The 21,012-nt window shown below is 38.7% G+C and overlaps 1 protein-coding gene across 1 annotated transcript in view; it reads right to left on the bottom strand.

The window, feature by feature from the left end:
- XPO4 (exportin 4) overlaps window positions 1-20,408 on the bottom strand; it is a 51,307-nt gene extending 30,899 nt beyond the window's left edge. The window contains exons 1-5 of the mRNA XM_009999407.1: window positions 20,309-20,408; window positions 18,024-18,165; window positions 17,614-17,752; window positions 5,953-6,069; window positions 5,013-5,166 (exon numbers count right to left, since the gene is read on the bottom strand). Of these exons, the coding sequence (XP_009997709.1) occupies window positions 5,013-5,166; window positions 5,953-6,069; window positions 17,614-17,752; window positions 18,024-18,165; window positions 20,309-20,402 (646 nt within the window). The 5' untranslated portion in view covers window positions 20,403-20,408. The remainder of the gene's footprint in view (window positions 1-5,012; window positions 5,167-5,952; window positions 6,070-17,613; window positions 17,753-18,023; window positions 18,166-20,308) is intronic.
- Between the last annotated feature and the right edge of the window lie 604 nt (window positions 20,409-21,012).

Consider the following 21,012-nt stretch of genomic DNA (forward strand, 5'->3'; position numbering starts at 1 on the left):
TCTTTCCCTCTTTTCAGGAAGGGACTGAGGCACGAAGATACACAAAAATATTTCATATCCTAAGGCAGCCATGAAGGACTATAATATTTAAAATTCAGGACTTCCCACAGATTCCAGTATGTGAGAATGGATCCCATGGTCTTGCTCCTGAGAGGCAAGGCTTGCCATTCCACAAAGCAGTAAATTAGGAACTCAAAAATCAAAGCTGAGATTTCTTCTGCCACACCACCATTCACTGAAATGGAGGGAAAACTTCTGGAGTGCCAAGGCTCAAATATTTATCTTAAGTTATTTTAATCACTTTACCTTTGTTGGTTGGAATATTTCTGGAAAGCTTTGTGTCAGAATTAGGCTTGCATTTTAGAAATAAAAACCTGCAATGGAAAGGTAACTGCTTGGAAACCTGCCACTCAGTGTTCCAATGCCAACACACTGATTATATCTGGAGTTTTAAACCTCCTCTGGCTTGCTAGCTGATCAGCCAAACACATGGGATAAGCCTAGGAACAACTGTCCAAAACTGATTCAGGGGCTTGCTGCCCCCTAGGGAGAAATGCTTCACAAACCTTTAGAGAACTTACAGCCTCAACAAACATACCCAGCATTCAGAAGGAAGATATGCTTAAGTATTTAAATATTAAACACAAGTATTATTAACTGCCAAGAGAATGAAACAACTACCTTGTGTTGGAGACACTGGCCTCACATTTCAGCTGCAGGCGTAGGAAGTGTAGGAAGACTCAAGCTAATTTTAAAACCAGCCAGTTCCGGAGCTGCTAGGGGTGTAGCCCTGCCAGGACCAAGTCTCACATGACCACCCAAGTGGATTCTGCAGCTCCTGCTCCACTGTGCTGCTTTGGTTATACAGCTAGTAGTGTCCAAGCTAATCACTTTAAACCTAACTTACACTTAAAGCACCTATGCAGATTGGCAGTCGTGCAGATGCAGCTCAGGAATCACACCTTTCCACCACTACAGGCTGGCTGTCATCCAGGGAGCTGGTGACCAAGAACTGCAAACCTGCTAACTTAAAACCACTAGGGCAAGACAGCAGGACAGGAAAAAACCCTGTTTTTTCAGTTCCCCTTCATAATGAAGGGCCATTAGTGGTCTCTTTTCACGTATTAGTGCAAACTCTCCAACTGCAAACTGATTTCAGAAGTCATTCTGAAACCCAAATGACAAAACACTAACTGTTAAAAAGTTGAGTATTGATACAAACATGTTTAGTGCAGTTATGCCCAAGTTCAGGGGATCTGTCAGTCTTTGGTTTTGCATAGAAAGGATTGTTAAGAAAACACAGAACCCTAGAAATAATTTCTAAGCATGGAGGATTTCAAAGTAAAGGTCAGTTTTCACTTAAGAGTGTTAGGTCTGATAAAAGTAAAATGCAACTCTCTTGTATGTTCTTAAATGCCAACGATTTCAGTTAATTTTTTTTTTCTTTATGTATATATTATCCCAAACAATAGTCAGGATAGTACCCCAACCCTTATCTTTCCAATAAGGGCAGACTGCGGTATCAAATTCAGGATAACCCCAGGCTGCTAACAAACACAAAGCCTAAGGAAAGCAGCCCTGCTGTTGTTGAAGGAAATCTGTGTTGTCACTGCTCGGTACAGGTTCAATCATTTCTGTAGCTGTGCAACAAATCAAACTGGGGGCCTCAAAATGCTAAAAAAAGTTTTCAACCAGGTGTTTTCCTGCTTAGGATCATGCTCATGCATGCAATGCCAACTTGAATCATTCCTCAAAACAAAGCTCAAGTTTTCTGGAGCATTCTCTGTGTTTTTCATACACTCCCATTATGCCTAACAGATGCTACCAATCTGGGTTGGATTGAGTTCAAATTTTGAAAGTCTGCAAAACTATACAGTTCACAGAATCTCCCAGAAAGGTGTCTCATTCTGGCATGAGGTTTAAAAGACATTTTCAAAACAGAGATATGAAGAGCTTTCTTCCTTTCACTAAGTGGCTGAGGAAACAACACACTTTAAAAAGCTGTTCATATCAGGCAATAGCTTCAATCAGTTCATACAATTGCTGTCACACCATTAATTTCAACAGAACAGCAACAATGCACATTAGTGGAATGCATCCCACCAGGTTTATGTAACCTGTATTTTAAATCCAAACCCTTATTGTACATCTACTTGAAAATTTGCCAGCTTGCCTCCAGGCAAGTAGAAGCACCAAATCAAAAACAAGAACTGAAGCCTATATACATATTGATGTTAATGAATAAGAAATAAGGAGCTTTTTGACAGCTCCTAATGACACATAAGAGACACCTTTTTGTAGATGGGTGACAGCTGGACATAAATCTTATGTTCTGTTTAAGGACTTCTGTGTTTGAGGACCTTCTTTCAAAGTCCATTAGAAGGTGGCTACCAAAACCAGATAAATCCCAATAAGCGAACAGATAAATCAAGAAGTGAGAAAGAATATGCATTATAATTACATACTGACTCCACAGGACATCTTTTATGTCATGTCAAGGTGCATTAAAGTCCAGCAACATTCAGCTCCTTAATAGGAGATTTCAGACATTCACAAGTATTAGGAGTAAGATCCTTGAAGGCACTTTTGTAAAAAAGAGGGCTGTAACTCTAAGTACTTATCACCTGTACTACCTTAATTAGTCAAAACGTTCATTTAAGAAAAGATGCAGTTAAAACTAGTTCCATCCAAGTAAATACTATTTAACAGTGCTGCAAAAGCATTGAAAGAACAAACTCTATAGAAGCTAACATGCCACAACAGACTGACACACAGTCTTAGCACAAAATTGGATTCCTGTTTTATTGTTATTTCCAACAGCACTGCCAAAAACCTCTGAAGCATCTGCAAACGCCACATGAACTAATACCTTGACATAGCAGATAAAAATAACAATAGATTATTGCCTGCATGTTAGAAAATGAAATGGAAGAAACTGCACATGACTGAAAGGAGGCCTCCTAGGTCATCGTGGCTTGCCCTTCCTACTGCAGGCACTGCATCCTGAGACACTGAAAAATGACTGAGTTCCAACTTAGAAGCAGGTAGGTCTCAGCCTCTCTTCTGTTGTTGCTCCAATGAGATGGCTATTCCAGAATGCAACTTCCATGCTAGCTCTTCTTGCTAGCAATACACACTGCAGGCTTACAACTCTTCTAACTGGTAGGATAGGCTGCACTTGATGATCTTGAAGGTCTTTTCCAGCCTTGGTGATTCTGTGGTTCTGTAGCAGCTCTGAACTTTTAACATGGCAAGACATACTATGCTATCCTGTAACAGCACAAGAACTCTTGAGAAGTTACATGTTTTGATGTTAATTCTCATGACTTAGTGATTTAAATAATGTGCCTCTTGGCAATGGTCACTGTAGAGTTAATGCATATTTATGCTACTTCCCTTATTTGGAAACCCAAGAATCTTGCTAAAAATTACACACAAATACTGCAGATTTCTGTTACACTGTAGAGAATACTGAGAATCAATACTATCTTGCAGGAGGAAATACCAACTATAGGAAAAAAGATACATCTGTGGATACAATGGATCATTTTACTCCATGCTTTGAGTATTAAATTTATGCCCATTGCTTCAGCATATGGTACTGTCAAGATCTGGAAAGAGGATACCACATTGTACCAACTGATCAATCAACACAGCCATTCTTATGATCTTATGTACTGTGCTACCTACTTAAAAACTGCAGCCAAGTTTCACTGCCTATGAACTAACAATGAACACTTATTTTTAAACACTTCTTCTGAAGGAAGAGAGATTTATGATATGATATGATATAATCAACATGGTGCTGTAAACTTCAACACTTACTGAATCTTCATCAGCCAAGACCCACATTTCTCAAGGATGATTAAAGCCATTCCAACTTCTGTGAAAACAGGTTGCTATGTAGAGGAGGGTGATATACTTAATACAGCAAAATTAAATGTCCAATGGCAGAAAACAAGAAGATGGTATCAAGTGAAGCAGAAGTCATTAAAAGATTCCAAATAGACCCATGGAAGGATCTATTTCGAACCAGAAAAGCAAATAAAATCCTTTACAGAGGATTTGAAGGCAACATTCAGATTCTCACAGTATGCATAACTTAGCAGCAATTTCAAAAGTCTGTAAGAAAAAAGTTTATGAAGGAGTTTAAAAATCTGGCTCTTGGAAAGTTTGCTGAGCACTCTGAAGACAAAGTAGCTATTAAAAGAGGCACTGTAACATTTTACTGCAAGGACTGTCTTAACCATCTATCGAACAGAGAATGTGACTAATTTCTACAAGTCTTTGAGACCATTTTTTGGGTTAAGCATTTTTGTATCTTTTTTCTTCTCTCCCTCAGTAAGACTTTGATTCCCATTTCCTCCTCTACTTTCCCTCTCCACCTTTCTCTAGACTTTCATAATCAGCACACATTCCAAAGATGTCAAAATGGAGGCAATGGCACCTGTGTATTGCCAAAAAAAAAGGTGCCATTTCTTCTCTCAACTAGCAAATAGTTTTTCTTCAGACCAAAGGGAACATATTACATATTCCAGTATATGGCCATGCTCTTCTGTGGGGAGCCAATTGACTAGGCACATTCCTAGATGATGGGGCATTTTTCTGCCCCATCCTCTTCTTTGAGGGAGAAAAATAGGACAGATCTGATCACAGAAAAACCCAACAGAGCTTAAACCTACTCATTGTGTGGCTCTGCACTAAAGCCGCATATTACACCTTCCCTCTCCCCTACACCAACCACATAGACCATCCACCCATAACTTGGGGGGCTGCTCTGCTGAAGAAGTTTTGCCTTTTATAAAAATACTTTAAAGATTTAATGAAGAGCAACAGAAGCTTCTGTATGTGAGCATCTGACAGCAAGTGTGAGGGTGACCAAGAGCACTAACGGAAGAAAACAAAAATCAAGAACTAATTACAAGACTTGTAAGTTTTACAGTTTTCTCTCCTCAAACACTTTACTTATCATGTGGTAGCAGTGACCCAAGGACCTGACAATAAAAGGATATAATTTGGAGGGAGGAAGTTCCAGCTTAAGACCTGATTGGCTAGTGCAAGATAACGCTGAAACACTGAAGACATCTGAGCGTTGAGGTTTTCACGTCTGCTGAACTCCTGAAGTACCTCTACTGTGAGCATGAAGATCTGCCGCAGATCGTCCTCCTAGAGTCAGGGCCAACAAAATTACTAACAAAGTCTCTCAGTCATTACTCAAAAGGTTGATTTAAAAAAAAAAACAACTTTCCTAAAGAGAAAAGAATTTTCTGTTATTGCCCTATTTTCGTTAAAATACAGAAAATATTCTGAAGTTGACAGAACACCGCACTCCTTTGCAAAAATTCATAGCTTTTTGTTTGTAAAGAATAAGAAAAAAAATCCTCTCATAAATGGCAATAATTAAAATAAAAACTGAACAATATGTTTTTAACAACTGGTGGAGAAGAAGGCTGGTCTTTGGCATGAAAAAAAGTTGGTAATTGTTCCACAACAGCCAGTTTAAAGCAATGCCTTCACAAAAACATTTCTGCCTGGCCAAACAATACATCTGAGACAACCAGACTACACCATCTGCAATAATATTTTTAAATACATAGCTCTCCTTGGCTTTAAACCAAAGCTATATTTAAGACTATCATTGTTCCACAGAGTATTCGTTTTGTTTGCAATTGGTAGCCAAGGAATTAAAGAGTCCAACCACATAAAGATCTGTAGCTCTATGTTCATAAAATGGGTAAAAAGGGATTGCAACTTCCCAGTATGAGTTTTTAAAAAAGACATTATCAACTTTCCTGAAGTAGCCAGTATATGCATTTATAATATATTTGTCCTATTAAATGCTATTAGGCACACACAGTAACTGAATGCACCTGGTGCAAGAAAGTACTTCTGCTTTTCAGTGCTTAAATTGTAGAAAGACACATAGCATATATTGATACAGAACTAGTTTACCTGAAATATCCGTTTACAGTTCCCATGGAACTCCATGCTTAGTCCAATGTTGCTGGTTTTACTTGAACTCGAGAACTCACTCAACAACGCCGTTAAAATGGAACAAGCCAAAGTTTGCTACAAAAAAATAAGAGGGAATAATATAACTAAAGATGTCCAATAACTTAATACCACCTACATTGTTCATTTTAGCGTATTTCTATGACTTTTACTTCAGTTTCTTCTAGCACAAGCTAGAAAAAACTCAGACCTTTAGGAGTGTAGATCCTTGGGTGAACCATCTCTAAAATGATCCCGGCTCCAGTCTTACAAAATTAATTCAAGTATCTGAGCAACATAAAAGCCAGAATCTGTACAATTATACTACAAAACTTATTGCAATCTATTTCCCAGCCTTGCTATTTATTTTCTCTCCCTGTGCACAGGGCTTTACCTGTATTAGTTTCAGGGAAGATTCAGTTCCCACTTATTTCTATTGATCAGGTCACTCTGAAGTTTGTTTTTGCTGTTCTTTGAAGTTGTTACATTTACCGTGTTGGTATTTGATCAAGACTAAATCTATATAATTGAAAGTTATAAAAGCACCTGCAACACACCTGTCTACTGCATCTTTTCCCTCTCCATAAAAAAAAAAAAAAAAGAGAGGAGTACACAGAAAGCTCTGATGCTTACAAGATTTTGGATACTTCCCTCCAAAGCACAACATCCACAAGCTTCAGAAAGCACATTTCAAACTATTCTGAGAATAACATCTCTGAAGGGATACAAAACTTGGTGAGAAAAAGGCCCATTGTTTTCTGAGAAACAGATTGAAGGTTTAAGTATCTTTTTCATTCTCAAATGTTAAGGTAAATCAAACATTTATCCTAAAACACAATTTAAAAGCCAGCTTTCCTCTATGAAACACACTGCTCCAGCCTTTGTTGCTGTTTTTCTGAATTAAATAAGCTATTTCTCCTGATGCCAAAGTTCGTTAACCATCATCACCAGTTTTAATATATATTTTTAACTGATCGTTAGACACAAAGGGGAGTAAGTATCATACAGTGGAGATGTAAGTACTTCAGCCATGTGCCATTCACTACTCTAACAAGCAGAACAGAAACCACACACTGATGAAATGAAAACACTTTTTGTTAAAAGAGATCGTTCTCAACAGAAAACTTCAAAATTACTGGCTATCCTCCCAGACTGTTTGGAGCCAAGGTGCCAGGGATGGACAGAGGGATAGGAATTGTTAAAGGGTCATGCATGCCAGCAAGTGTCCAGGGGTTAAACAGAAATATGCACACTACCTCTGAACACCCGAAAGATTAAAGTGGAGATGATACTATTTATGCAAGCTCATACAACAGCTGAGACCAGTGCCATCCACCCACCAACTGCAACATCTTTGTTCAGAAATGCCTGTGAAGTCAGTACCTTGACCCCCCCAGACAACTAGTTATCTTAGCCAGTACACACTAAATTAACATTCTTACTTGCTAAATAAGTCCCAGACAGATCGTACAGAGGGGCTTCGTGATATTATACAGGTTCTCTCTTCTGTATAATAAATATTGCTGATCAGTTGCTAAATCCAAGCTCCTTCATTTTAAAGAAATACCTATTTCTTTCAAGTGGATTTCTCATCTACATTCACCACCATAAAAGCAAAGTTTAGCCAGGAAAAACCAGCATCCACTTACAACTACTCCAGCAAAAGTGCAATTTCACCAGTTCTACAATAGACACTAAAATATTTCTAATTAGCTCAAACATTTCAGTATGGTATTTCCAAATTTCTGCTTAAGCTATTTCCACCTTTTTTTTTTTTTTTTTTTTTTGAGGAAATCCAGATTTGATCCAATATAAAAGAATTAGTGTGGGCTAACACTGACTTTTAAATCCAACATTAAAAGTTCCATATGAAAGGAATTAATCAGGTGGGGGGGATGGGATGGACAACAATGACAAGTGACCCAAAAAACCACCCTGATGATTGTCTGTAGAACAATTCCTCCAATCAGAATATATGTTTTTAAAGGAATAATGTAAAGTTGCTGGAGAACACTCCCCAATTTTATTATGTGCCAGGAGATACAGAAGTCCCACAAAACTCTCTAAATACTTTAAAGTACGGGCTTTTATTTTATGCTTGAATTACTGACACACTGATACTTTTCAGCTTGGAGAAGCCATGACATAAGGACATCATTAGTTACAGTTACAAATCTGTACAGTTTGTTGCTCTATAATGTACCATGATTACTGTGTGGTGTTAATAACTATACAACTGCCTGGCTAAAGTTAAGCTGCTTCTGCTTCATCATGCAAAGATCTCCACAAGAAGCTGCCATCCAGACCATCCCAGAACAAGCAGGACAGTGATGCTGACTACCCATCACTTGCAGTTGGTTGCCAATTGTTGGAAAATAAATCAGTAATTATGAACGACAAGTAAGGAGGAATAGGAAAATGTTTTTTCCCACCATGATTACAACAGGTTAGTATTAGCTGAAAAGACATTTTTTGTCTCCAGTTTGCTTACACAGTATATCATAATTTATCCTTTCTGTTTGGATAGTAATCTGCTATTGCATGCTAAAAATGTATTAATTTCTTTTTTTTTTTGTGCTTCTGATTTCAAGGAGAAATTTAAAAGGGAGACTAAATTTTATGGTTGATGGTACAGAAATCTCTTCAAAGATGAATGAGCAATGGATGCAGCTAGGCTGACTGAATCTGCTAAGAGCCTGGAAGAGCAGCTTGAGCAGTAACTTGCCCCCCAGATTTCAGTAAGAGCTACTTCAGGTAGTTCTAACAGCAGTAGTTGCTTTGAGTAAAAAAGCAGAAGTGTGACATTACTAGAGTTTCACACACTTTATTCCCTCCAGCAGCCTAGTGCACAGTGAACACCTGGGCACACTGCATCCCTCCGCCCTCCTTCCTCCCACTGAATTCCCAGCATCCTGCCAACTCCTGTACCTTGGTATTTGGATACCTGGGGTGCAAATCTTACCCCATTCCCTCACCACGCCAAGGGTGCTGTGTGCACCACAGGCATGTCCATGCCCTCCTCCTGTCACTCTCTGCATCTGTAATTACCCCTTGCAATTCCATGAGGAACTGTAAGTACACCCCTACATCCAGGTCACCAGAGGAAGAGAAGACAAAAAATAAGATACTGGCCACTAATTTAACATTTATTCCAACAACAGGCTGAGAGAAGACTGCTTGAGATTAGTTTCCTAGAAGGTAGGTGCTGTCCCCCAGGAGTTTAGTTTACAGGCAAGAGCAGAGGAATAGACCTGTAACCTGCCCTTGAGATGTCAGGCATTTGCATAGAGCTGCATATAAACCCACCACTGCTTCCCAAAATCGCCATAGGACTGCAGGAATTTATACAGATCACTGTGCATAGCAGCAAGGTTGCCATTTCCATATGAATATTAATAAAATAATTGGCATAAAACAACATGTGTCCTGCCATCCATTGAATTCTTCTGAATAGACAGTAATAATTCAGAAACTCTGGAATAAGGCTTAAGTTAACTTTACTAAAGGATTTTCCTTTATCAAAAGTAACTTTATTGAAAGTTAACTACTAATATTTTGAAATACTTTTTAAAAATGTACATGTATGTTTGGTATAAAGACATTAAATAACACAAATGCAGGCTACTCAGAAAAATATTTTAAAAACATTTTAAAAAATAATTTCAGATAAACTTTCTGAAATAAAATTACATCTTCTTAAGTGCAGTTTTATTATGTTTAATAGGTGAAAAGTTCTAGGGTAGAGAGGTTCTTTCATTTTGTATTTTGTTTTTAAGAGTTTTTCCATGCCACAGAAGAGATTAACCATCTGATTTAATAATACCATATGGTAACAGGCAGAAAATGCACATGATTCTGGGCATCATATTAAAAGTCAGATCTGAATGTCTATTGTGCAGTAATGCCATTAACTTCATACCAGTAAGAGTACACCTCTGAACCTAGTTTGACTCACTCGCTAGCAATTTCACTAGTTCTGCCACAAGTACATACCCAAACAATAAGCCCATCTAACAAAATAAAATACTTCTCTTGTTGAGAGTGGATTGCCTCTGAGAATAGCTTGGCACTCACCCCAGTTAGCTTTATTACCAGGAATAAACTTTATGAAAGATTGCTATACATAAAATAGACTCTCAGCTGCTCAAACAGAAGATCAATGGGACTTGTGATAAGAGATTAACTTGGCAATCAGACACCCAGCAGTAACATTGTTTTGGTGGTTTTCTTTTTAAATTACTCTAATAAAACACAAACAGTACAGAAAGTCCATTCACCATTTTAATAGTAAACAATACTTATATATATATATATTTCATAAAACTCCAACGAAGGTGAACGCAAACTTATTCCTCCAGATGGAATGTCCCCTATAACAAAAGTTTAAGCCCTAATGTTTGAAGGGATTTCACACTTGTGCCTGGACTGCCCATGGAATAAGTGAACAGCTTCATTTGAGGGTAGTTAGGTTACAAAGTGTCTGAAAGGAAGAAGAGTTCAAATACAGCTTAGGAAAAAAATGGACAAGTGGTACACCAGCTCCAAGGCAGACAAGCCAACACACAAAGCAGAATGAACTCCAACACCAAAAATGTTTCCTTTGTTCTGAAATGCAGAGCAGAGACAGAGTTAGGTTGCTAGAAGCTTGATTAAATAATTGATTTTACTACAAAACCTAAACTATCAAGCAACCTCCACTTGTCTTCTGCAAGTTTCATTTTTCCTACAGAAAAATGAATGATTCTATTTAAAAGAATAAAGGTCTCATCTGAACAGAGCAAATTGTAACTATCCAGCTATGTTAGATCACTGCCAGCCTGAATAGGCATTTAGAGGACTTTTTGTCTCCACCTGTATAATGTAAACCCTGTTACTGAAACCAGAGGGAAGCCACAAAAAACACTTCATAATATCCCTAAACCAGATAATGTTAACTTGCACAGAAGCAGGAAGAATAAAAGAGTAAATTTATCAGAGGTAGAATTTGCTGTGCTGCTCCTAGATGATAAAATTCTGCAGTGCAAATGTGTCAAAAGCAATTATACCAAATAAGTGGTTTAAGCAAGGCTACCTTTATATAGGCAGTAATATACTTCTTCCCTAACTTCCTGGAATAAGCACAGTTGTATTTGCTAACATTTTTCAGAGAATCTGAACGCCCAGAATATAAGCTGCAACTCCAAATGGAAAGCTTAATAGAATGGCCACAAGACCAAAAGAAATACCATTATGTCCACAGAGTAAACTAGGGCCACTCCAACCTTTCAACTTGTGATTATTGCAAAAGGAGGTGGGAAAAAACCCAGCAGCTGAAGCAGTAACCCCCAACCAAAGAAGACCAGATTATATTCTGAATAAATTTAAGCCAACACCAGGAAAAACCTACTGGATTTTTCCCTCCCAAACGATCCAACTGATGGGGGGAAGAAATTAAAAAAAAAAAAGAAAAAAAAAAAAAGGTGTACAGCAGGGACAGGATGATGGGAATAGGACCCACAGCTGCAGTTTTTTGCTGTCAGCAGCAAGGGACTGCTTGGACAGCACAACCCTTTTCTCCCATTCCCCTTTGCCAGTGTTCAAAGGCAGATGAGCAGTACCAGGTGAACACATCACACCTATAGCAGCACAACAGGCAAGACCCTGCTCCTCCTCCTCTGGGGAACCAGCCAAACCAAGCAGGGGAAATTGCCAAGGTTGAGCTGAGAAAAAGAAAACCAATTCCTCTGCAAATCACTGGGGGCCACAGGAAGATGATCTTGTGGCATGTGAAGCATGCAGGCTTTGGCCAAAGAGAGAAGGGAAGTAGCAGCCTCTACTAATAGTGGAAGAGGTCAAGGCAGAGTTTGCTGGAGCTTAGGGTGGAAAACATGCTTTGATTTGTTTCTCAGGGGACTGGCAAAGTTCTGAAGCAGAAATTAGGAGGAGAAATCAAAAAGTAATCTCATAAAAAAGTGAAGGTCTGAAAGCCATTTATATAGAGGTAACATCCTTCTCCAGGTTCTTTCTGAAAGGCATCAATTGATCTTTCTTCCTACAGTAGCTGCATGAACAAATCCAAGACCTTCTATCAAATTCAAATTAATGAATAGTAAGACTGGCCATGCAGCTTGCCATCACTATCACCCAGCTTTAAATATACATCATCCTGGCAAATGCTTTTTGGTGGGCAGGGGGTCCTCTCTGCCAGATATGTCGAATGACCAGCAATACATGGCAGACCTCCACAGCAGATCTGCTAAAAACAAACAAAAAATCCACACACACAAAAGAACCCCAACTTTTAAAAAGGATTAGGAGGGAAAAAGTTCATTAGGTTGTTTTTAAGTACACTCCCACAAAGATCCATTTTATTACTGAACATACATATTCTGAAGGGCAGTACCAATGAGAGAAAGCAGAACTAAACACCAAGAAGCTTAGGCCAATAAACTTCTCAGAGGCATTTCCCTCAAGCCTGTTCACGTGTGTGTCACCACACTAATAAAAAAACAATCTAACTACAGCACATGGAAAAGCACCATTCCTTTCTTCCTAGTGAGTCTCCAGGTCTACAGGTGAGGGCCTCCACATCTGCACATCTCATGAGACAGTAGAATTGAGGAAACAAGAGTCCTGGATGCCATACACAGTACAGAGGGCATACTTCTCTCCTCTGAATCATGCCTCCTCACTTCCCAGCCCCCTCTTTGAAACTGTAGCTCTATTGTAAATAATACTGGGAGTTATCAATTTCTAATATTAAAGTTAAGTGACTAAGCTGGAGTCCTGCTCTACTGCATCTCTGGTAAAGTAGGCTCTCTTTCAAAGGAAAGACTGGAAATCTTTAAAAGGCACTTTGGTTAATAAAACTACTAAAAAATACTTGTGTTTTAAAGTTCTTTTACATTTCTATTACCAAGTTTTAACCTCACATTTGGAGTAGTTTCTGGATCCCTAAAACTCCCAAACCAGTCTTTAACACACTCTTAGGCCTTTATAGAGCACTTGTCAGCCTGAAGGAAACAGCTTTAATATCCTGGTTTACCATCTGTTTTTTGTAGTCAACATGTTTCAAGGGCAGTAAGGTTCATAGGACAAGGTAATAATTTTACTAGACCAGAAGATACAGCTGAGTGTGGGAGGAATAATATAAATTTTTTTTGTCAAAATATAGAAGTCATCAGAGCCTTTCCAAGTCCTACCCCACCACATGAGAAAGCAACAGTTAAACAGGGATCCAGAAATAAAATTCCTCTCAAAAAACAGAAATAAGAAGCATAAATGTGAAATAAATGTAATAGTTATCTATACAGCCATTATTATTGATAGATTAATTTCAATGAAGATGAATGCCTGGAGTTCTGCTTATTAATATTTCCCACTGTTCACATGAGAACCATCCACAGTACATTCCTGAGCAGTTTTAGGTAACCTGAAACATCTGAACCTCCTCTCTAGCTCCACCATGAACACTGGGAAACAGACCAACAGATGTACAGATTTTTAGAGAAAGAAGGAACTGTTAGGATCCCCGAGCTCTTCCAGTAAGTCTTGACAAGTCTTCTTGCACATACAGAAAAATTTAGGCTTCAAGTATGGAGCTTTATATTAGAATACATTCTACTGTATGCACGGTAGATCTTAAATACAGCTTCTGTTGCTTCCCAGACCTGTGTCAGGTCTACAGAAGTTGAACCCTTCTGCATCTTCCTACCCACATTCTAGAAGAAATTCAGGTGTGATCCATACCCTAGGCCAGTTTTAAACAAAGTCCATCTGATTGTGTTCACATGCAGACCAGTCCCTCCTCCTGGGAATAAGTCACCTTAGCTGCCAGGATTCCTGTCCTTCTGGCAGGGATGAAGGACAAACGAAATCCTTCAGCTATGCAAAAGCAGAATATTCTACCACAAAAAGAAAGGCCAAGACACTGAAGACATTTATAGTTGAGAGTTGGCCAACACAATTCTCCAAAACCTTGGTATCAGTGACAGAAAACACTTATTTAGCATTTTAAGATTGGCCCACGATACTATGTCTACTACTAGAAGCTCTGCTCCCCAGAGATTACATTTAGAAAAGAGATGCTGAAATTGCTATTGGAGGGAGATTACAGACTCTCCTTCATGAGCAGGAGACTTTTATCTATGTTACAGGAGGAGCCAGGAAAAACAAAACCAGGTACTCCAAAGCTAATCCTTGCCCTCCCAGAGGATTACTAGCTAAACTCATTCATAAGTTATTAGGCAGCCAGACCCTCTGAAGTGTGCTTTCCCTCTCAGACAGAGGTTTCTTCCATGAGATCCATAAAGGTCCACCCTGCATGGAAGCAGCAACAGAAGCCAATGCTCCCAGTTCAAACTCTGGCTCTAATCAGGCACCCGGTGCTTCCCATCCCAGTAATGTTACCTCTCCTTAGTGCCCTTTTATTTCCTTAATATGTACACAGCATTCCACTAAGAGATTACTCAATAGTAAAACCATCTTTTTCATCTCCTGCCTGCTTTCTTCCTCTCATCACTATTCCTAAATCTTGCTTTCAATCTCCTTTTTGTTTTTTTTCATTCTCAACAGTTCATCCATCACTCTTGCTCCCTTATCAGTTTGCCACAACACAACACAACCAGTTTGCCACTCAACAGCCTCAAAATACATCAATTTATAAAGATATTTTTAGCTAATACTCAAGACGTTCAGGTATTAGGCATATAAAATCCTGCAAAAGGACACATTTGAAAGATGTGGTACTTGCAGAAGGATCATTTTTAATTAGAATTAGGAAAAACTTCTTTAATATGAGGGTGGTGGATCACTGGAACAGGTTGTCTATAGAGGTAGTGGGGGCCTCATCCCTGGAGACATTCAAGGTCAGGTTTGATGGGGCTCTGAGCAATCTGCTCTAGTGTGAGATGTTCCTGCTTATTGTAGGGGGGTTGAACTAGATGACCTTTAGAGGTTCCTTCCAACCCAAGACATTTTATGATCTATATTCGCTGCTTTCCTCATTACACCAATCTTCAGGAATTGACCCTGACAACACATTACTGAAAAGTCCAAAAGATTTAATGAACCAAGAGTGCCTAACAAACACAAAACTAGTTCAGATGTCTGACAGGAACTGGGGGTAGTACTGCAGGGAATGAAAAAGATTAAGTGCCCAACTTATTCTTTTAAGACAAAGAAGGGCCAGGAAGCTTCAGAGCCGGCAGAGACGAGAAAGCAAGTGGGAAGCAGGCAAGAGACCATTTTGCTTTTTCAGAAAGGACTGCCTCTCAGTTACAAACTGCTATAGAAAGCCATTACCAACAGCTAACAGCCATGTTTAAGAGCTTTAAACATTTTTAAATATGAGATAACCTGCTGTTGACTCCATGTGTTATTTATCAGCTGCTGGAGTGAACTTCAGGTAGGAGGACACAAACAGGTGGGCAGCAGGTGAGAGGAAAGATGAAGCAGAAGTTGGGATGGACAGAGAAAGGGACCAAGAGACTTGATAGGAATCTGGGAGTCACAAAGGCATGCCAGATTTCTGAAATTTGAGTGTACAAGGCTGGAGGCAAAAGCACACATCACATTAAAGGTAAGATGTTAAAAAACTAAGAGGAGTGAGGGACGCACAGAGGGCTGGAAAACATCTGCTTATTACTGTGTATGACAAGTCCTGGGTCACAGGAAACTGTACCAGTTTCTCTTGCAGAAAAATCTCAGCAGATTAAGGGAAGTGGTGGATTCCCCAACACTGGACATTTAAGACTCAGCTTGACAGGGTGCTGGGCCATCTCATCTAAACCACAGTCCTACCTAGAAAGGTTGGATCAGATGATCCTTCAGGTCCCTTCCAACCTGGAATTCTATGATTCTGTGATTACAACATCATAAATGAGAACTATTTTATAATAGAAAACCTCATACATACATGGGAGCATGTGTTCATAACCAGCTTGCCAAAGACTAACAAACTTCTACACCTTACAGAAAACATGTTCCAGCAGTACCACGTAGTTTTTTTGCTAATAAGTCATATTAGCTTACTGGAATAGAAAACATTATACACTCTAGACATTTTCAATACCATTCTTAAAACTCTAGCACAAATACTTTGGAAAACCTATGGACAAAGTAATCCTTGTGAAGACAGGTGGATAGAGGGAAATGAAGAGCTGAGCCAAACTTTTTCTCTGTATAGTGGCAGCAAGTGGAACTTGGAAAAGAGTGAAATACAGCTCTTTTCCCCAGCCAGAGCTTCTCTGCTACATGCTCTGTTCTGCAGCAAGTCGGGGATGATATACTTAGAGCAGGCAGCCTTGGCTTGCTGTGTGCTGTGGTCAGTGCAGCATGTCTGGGTATCAGCACATGCACAGAACGCAACTGCACAAGCTGGACTGTGCAAGAGTTAGTTCAGAGACAACTTCTCTGTAAATATCCATGTTTCTATTTACTCAACTTTTGTATCTTCATTAAAAGATCATTAAAACTACATAAGCATACACATTGGCAAGCATAAAACTTGAAAACCTCAGTTGCAACTCCACTTGAATAACAGGGATGTTACCTGGAAAAAAGCATGAACTTGGCTTTGTTCTCCTAAGCAAATACCCATTTCTATCCAAATTATGCACAACAAAAAGGCTGAAATTTTCTTCTTAAGCTAAATAACAGTGAAATTAAGTTTAGAAGTGTAACTGAAATTTCCATACCCTGGAGGGGTATCACTTGTGCTCAGAGGTGACACACTATTTTTAGGACCATGACATGAGCTGCATTACTTCTAGTACACTTTGATCAAATTTTCAGAATTAAACATTTGCTGCTCACATCTAGTACAGCTGCTGCTCAGCAAGGTTATGAGTCAGTTCCCTCAAGGTTTGTTTAGTTTTGGAAAAGCTTCAGTTAAAAGTTTCAGTATGGAATCTATATAATCTTCAATTTGCATTTGATAGGAGAAAAATCACCTCTCTTTAATCTCTAGTTACATGCCTCTATTATGACCTATTCTAAACTTAACTCCTGGCATAGCAGACAGAATTTCACTAAATGCATAGATAGATATTGGACACCTTGTTTCCACTTTGAGCTCAGTATGGAAGGTAACACCCCTAGCAGTATGACATGAAATCTAGAGTAAGTTTTGTATTTCCATTCCATGTTTTGCTTCCTCACACCCCTTTCTCTCCACCTACCAGTCTCCCAGAGAATAGCAGAGGCCTGTGCCTCTTTGCTGGGTAGCTCATTCTAACAGCTGAACCACAGGAGGGTGCAGCACCCCACAGAGGGAAGGGGAACAATGTGTAGAGAAGCTGGCAGTTAATGGAAAATCCATTTTAGATCGTGCTGTTTTACTAAAGAAACCCAGAGAAACAAAAAAACAAACCACAACACCAAGCCCATAGCACTTAAAGTAGCTATTCAGAGAAACCCCTTTCCTAAAAATGATGGTGCTCTAAAGAGCTACACATACTATCACTAGTCCCAAAACACTCTTACACAAAAATCTCAGACATGCTAAGGATTGCTTGAATAGCTATCAATTTAACCAGTAATTTTAATTTCTAGGTAAGTATGCAAGACTTTGTAGTCATCAAGTATTTAACTCATGTTTCTGATACAGATTCCTTAAATTCTAAGAAAAAACAAAACACTTACCACAGTTGGGTTACCACTGCTGATCAACTGGCTGACTTCATGGAAAATGCTTTTGCAGTCGATTGATTTGTCTAATGATCCCCGTTTCACTATCACCGCCACCGCCAGCAGAATCTGCTCCCGAACATACTTTTGAAGGCTGTAAACAACATCAAAAAAATAATTTTGAAAATTTGCAAATAATGTTGAACGTCAGTGCTCAATAAAGCTTTTAGCTCATTTCTTTTTCTAATATTTTGTGTCAATTCAAAAGGGAAAGCTGAGAACTCTACATTAGTCAACTAGGTGTTAAGAATGGAAGATACATTATTGTTGAAATGGGTCTTCTACCACTACCCTTGGAAACAAAAGAATAACCCAGACTTTATGCAACATCCTACACGTTTCAGAGGGTTTTTTTCTATACTTACTTAGGCCTCTGTAAGACATAGGTTAGAAGGAATGTTCGCAGTGATTCAATGCTAGTTTTTTCCAAGAGAATCCATTCTCTTACAACTGATTCCATTATTGCTGTAGCAGCTTGAAAAAGGACATAGTCCACTTTACTAGTTTCTGTGGGGAAAAACAAAGGCAGTTAAGAGCATCAGAAAGCATACATGTACTTATCTTGAATGTATTACTAAGAAAAAAACCTAATGGAATTTACTATTATTTCATTACTAAATGGAATTTTGCTGCTATAAAATCAGACAAAGAGTTTGCGCCTCAAAAGTGGGGGAATAACCCAGTTATCAAATTGTCCAGTATTATTTGAGTCAGAAACTCATGGGAAGAAAAGTTGGCTGTTTCAGGAGACAAAGGCAAAGACCTGGAATAAGAACTGTGGAACAACAACAGCAAAAAATAATACAGATTTAGTCCCAATACATTAAGATATGAGTAATTTGATGGGCATGCCAGAACTGAAGACTCCTCCATCATTCAGGTACTTGCCTTTCGAAACAATGGGGCACTAAATTACATTAATTTTTTAAATGGTGAAGAGAAGTATGTCTACTTACACCCCAAAACATTTGTGTTTTAACTATCAAAGCAAAAGTTTTACAGACTGTTGTATTTAAGGTTTTCTACAGTATGTTCAAGCTTCCGTATTTACATTGCTGTAACCAAAATGTAACTTTCTACTGAAGTGTAGGAATCATTAGCCTGGTCTAACTATCGACTGCTTTGTATGTAGATGTGCTAATGACACCAGAAAAAAGGTGACAGGCTGACTACAAAGTAAAATTTAAAGAGAAACCCAGCTCGTTTTCCTCCCTAGTTCCTGATTTAATAGTCCCTACCTCACCCTTCTCACCTCCCAGGTGTTAACCAGCTGTTCTTTCTGTCCAAACTGTACAAACATTTACTCAACAAGCACAAAGTTTTAGGAAAAGTCTCTCAGTCCCAGGTCTCAGCACTGCAACTGCCTGTTGGAGAAGCGACTGCCAGGAAACACCTGGCACGTGTGGAAACATGCTGGTTCCTCAGTGGCAATCACACATGAGCAGTTTAAGGATGTAGTATTTCTAGACATCCAAAAGGTGTTAAAACCAGGATCACATTCCTTCCAACTAGCCAGACTGCAGAAGGTAAAAAAAAAAGGAAAAATGTCTGCAGTGATATTTAATTAACGCCGATTTGTATTCCATTCTTTAAGAACAACATGAACCACACCCTGCTCTAGATATCACAGTGTAATTTAACAACACAGTAGAAGGCCTGCAATACTGACAACACGATATTCATGAGTTGTACTTCTCTAACTCAGTAAATTTAAAAATAATTGTTAAAAAAATAGTGTGGAATTAATGAAGTATGGCAATAATCCTGTTTTAAACATAATTCTAGTATTTCTGTTTATTCTGGCAAATTCTTTGAAAGAAAAGTTGCTTTTTGGGTTTTTTTGCATATGTTCTTTTCCACAAATTTCCCAATTATCATCACCAGGTTCCAGGGTCATATTTTGCTGAAAATTCCCCTTTGCCTGCCTCCAAAACTCCCATCTGGTCAGTATAGCAGTGCTGAGCAGGAATCTTAGACACTTACTGCCCCTGCAGTTTCCAGATTATTTAGCTGCCAAACTCTAATAAATCTCTATCGCGCCTGAGAAAACAGATCTGTCTTTAAGGACTTGTAACACAACAATATTTACATCGTTTCCATTTGAACCCAATAAATTTCTGCTAAAAGGCAATACCTACACATCTCTTTCCTTTCTCCACAGGTATAATGCCACAAAACTCTGAATCAATACCTAACTTCTTTTTTTCTTAACACAACAGTTGAGCTGTTAACAGCAACTCACTATGACAGAAAACCTGAAAAACTCTCATCATGGAAAAGTTCAGCATCAGTGCAAAATCTGGGAAAGCTACATAAAATTGTATTGCTGATTAATTTAAAGGGAAGCACCAAGGAATCACACTACAGGCAGTCCAACAACCTCCACAGATGAGACAGTGCTACAATAATCATGTAGCAGATGAAAATTCTATTTGTTAAATCAGTTTAGGAGCTTAGCTACATGCCCTTGTACCTCAAAGCTTTAAAGCTGCCAAAACCAAAACCAAAGGGCAGCAATAGACTTCACCCTTCATCAAAAATCGCCCTCATCAAAATAAAAACTAATGTTCAGAATTCTCAGCTGCAGAACACCACCACAGTTCCAGTTTTAAGAACAGGTACATGCCTAACCTCCTTCATTAATACTTACCCAAAATGTGTTTGCACACAGCAAATGGTGATTTTGATTTTCTAAATGATAAGAATATGTGCTCAGCATGTTGGCGTTGTTCATTATTGACCATAGAAGGAGGTGCCTGAAAGAAAAAAAGAAATTATCCAAGAGCTAAAAACCTTTCTCAGCTGTAAATATACATGGGCATTGTAATGAACTTACACATATTTGACCTGGCAAACATCAATACCAAGAATCTCTTGGTAAAGCTGCCTGTTTTGACTCAGTCACAGCCTCCAGGCAGAGAGTCAGTAATTATAAGTACCGTGCTCCTAATGATGCCTTTTAAGAAAGTCAGATCTAAATTCAACCCAATCTTTTCTATTCAAATCAAATCACTGGACACCACTAAACGCTGCTAAACACACTCATAACCACATAAACAAAGCACTACTTTTTATTTAGTTCTATATTTGTTTTAAAAGATTGAATCATATAATAAATTCAAGGTATTAAAAAATCATTACTACGGATGTAGTCTAAAGTAAAATACAGGCAGTAACATACTGTCCTCTAGTGTTTCATATTAAAATTGACATCTTAAAAAGAGCACAGGCTTGAATTTGAGGGGTCAACTCGTTTGGAGATGGCTATAGTTGCTCCCTAGCTGCCTATGCCTTATATACCCATCACCTTAGGCCATGGACACCTTAACTGCTCAGGCAGCACCTGCCGCTCCA

The sequence above is a fragment of the Chaetura pelagica genome, unplaced genomic scaffold, assembly GCF_000747805.2.
Source record: "Chaetura pelagica isolate M959 unplaced genomic scaffold, ChaPel_1.0 scaffold85, whole genome shotgun sequence".
Taxonomy (NCBI): domain Eukaryota; kingdom Metazoa; phylum Chordata; class Aves; order Apodiformes; family Apodidae; genus Chaetura; species Chaetura pelagica.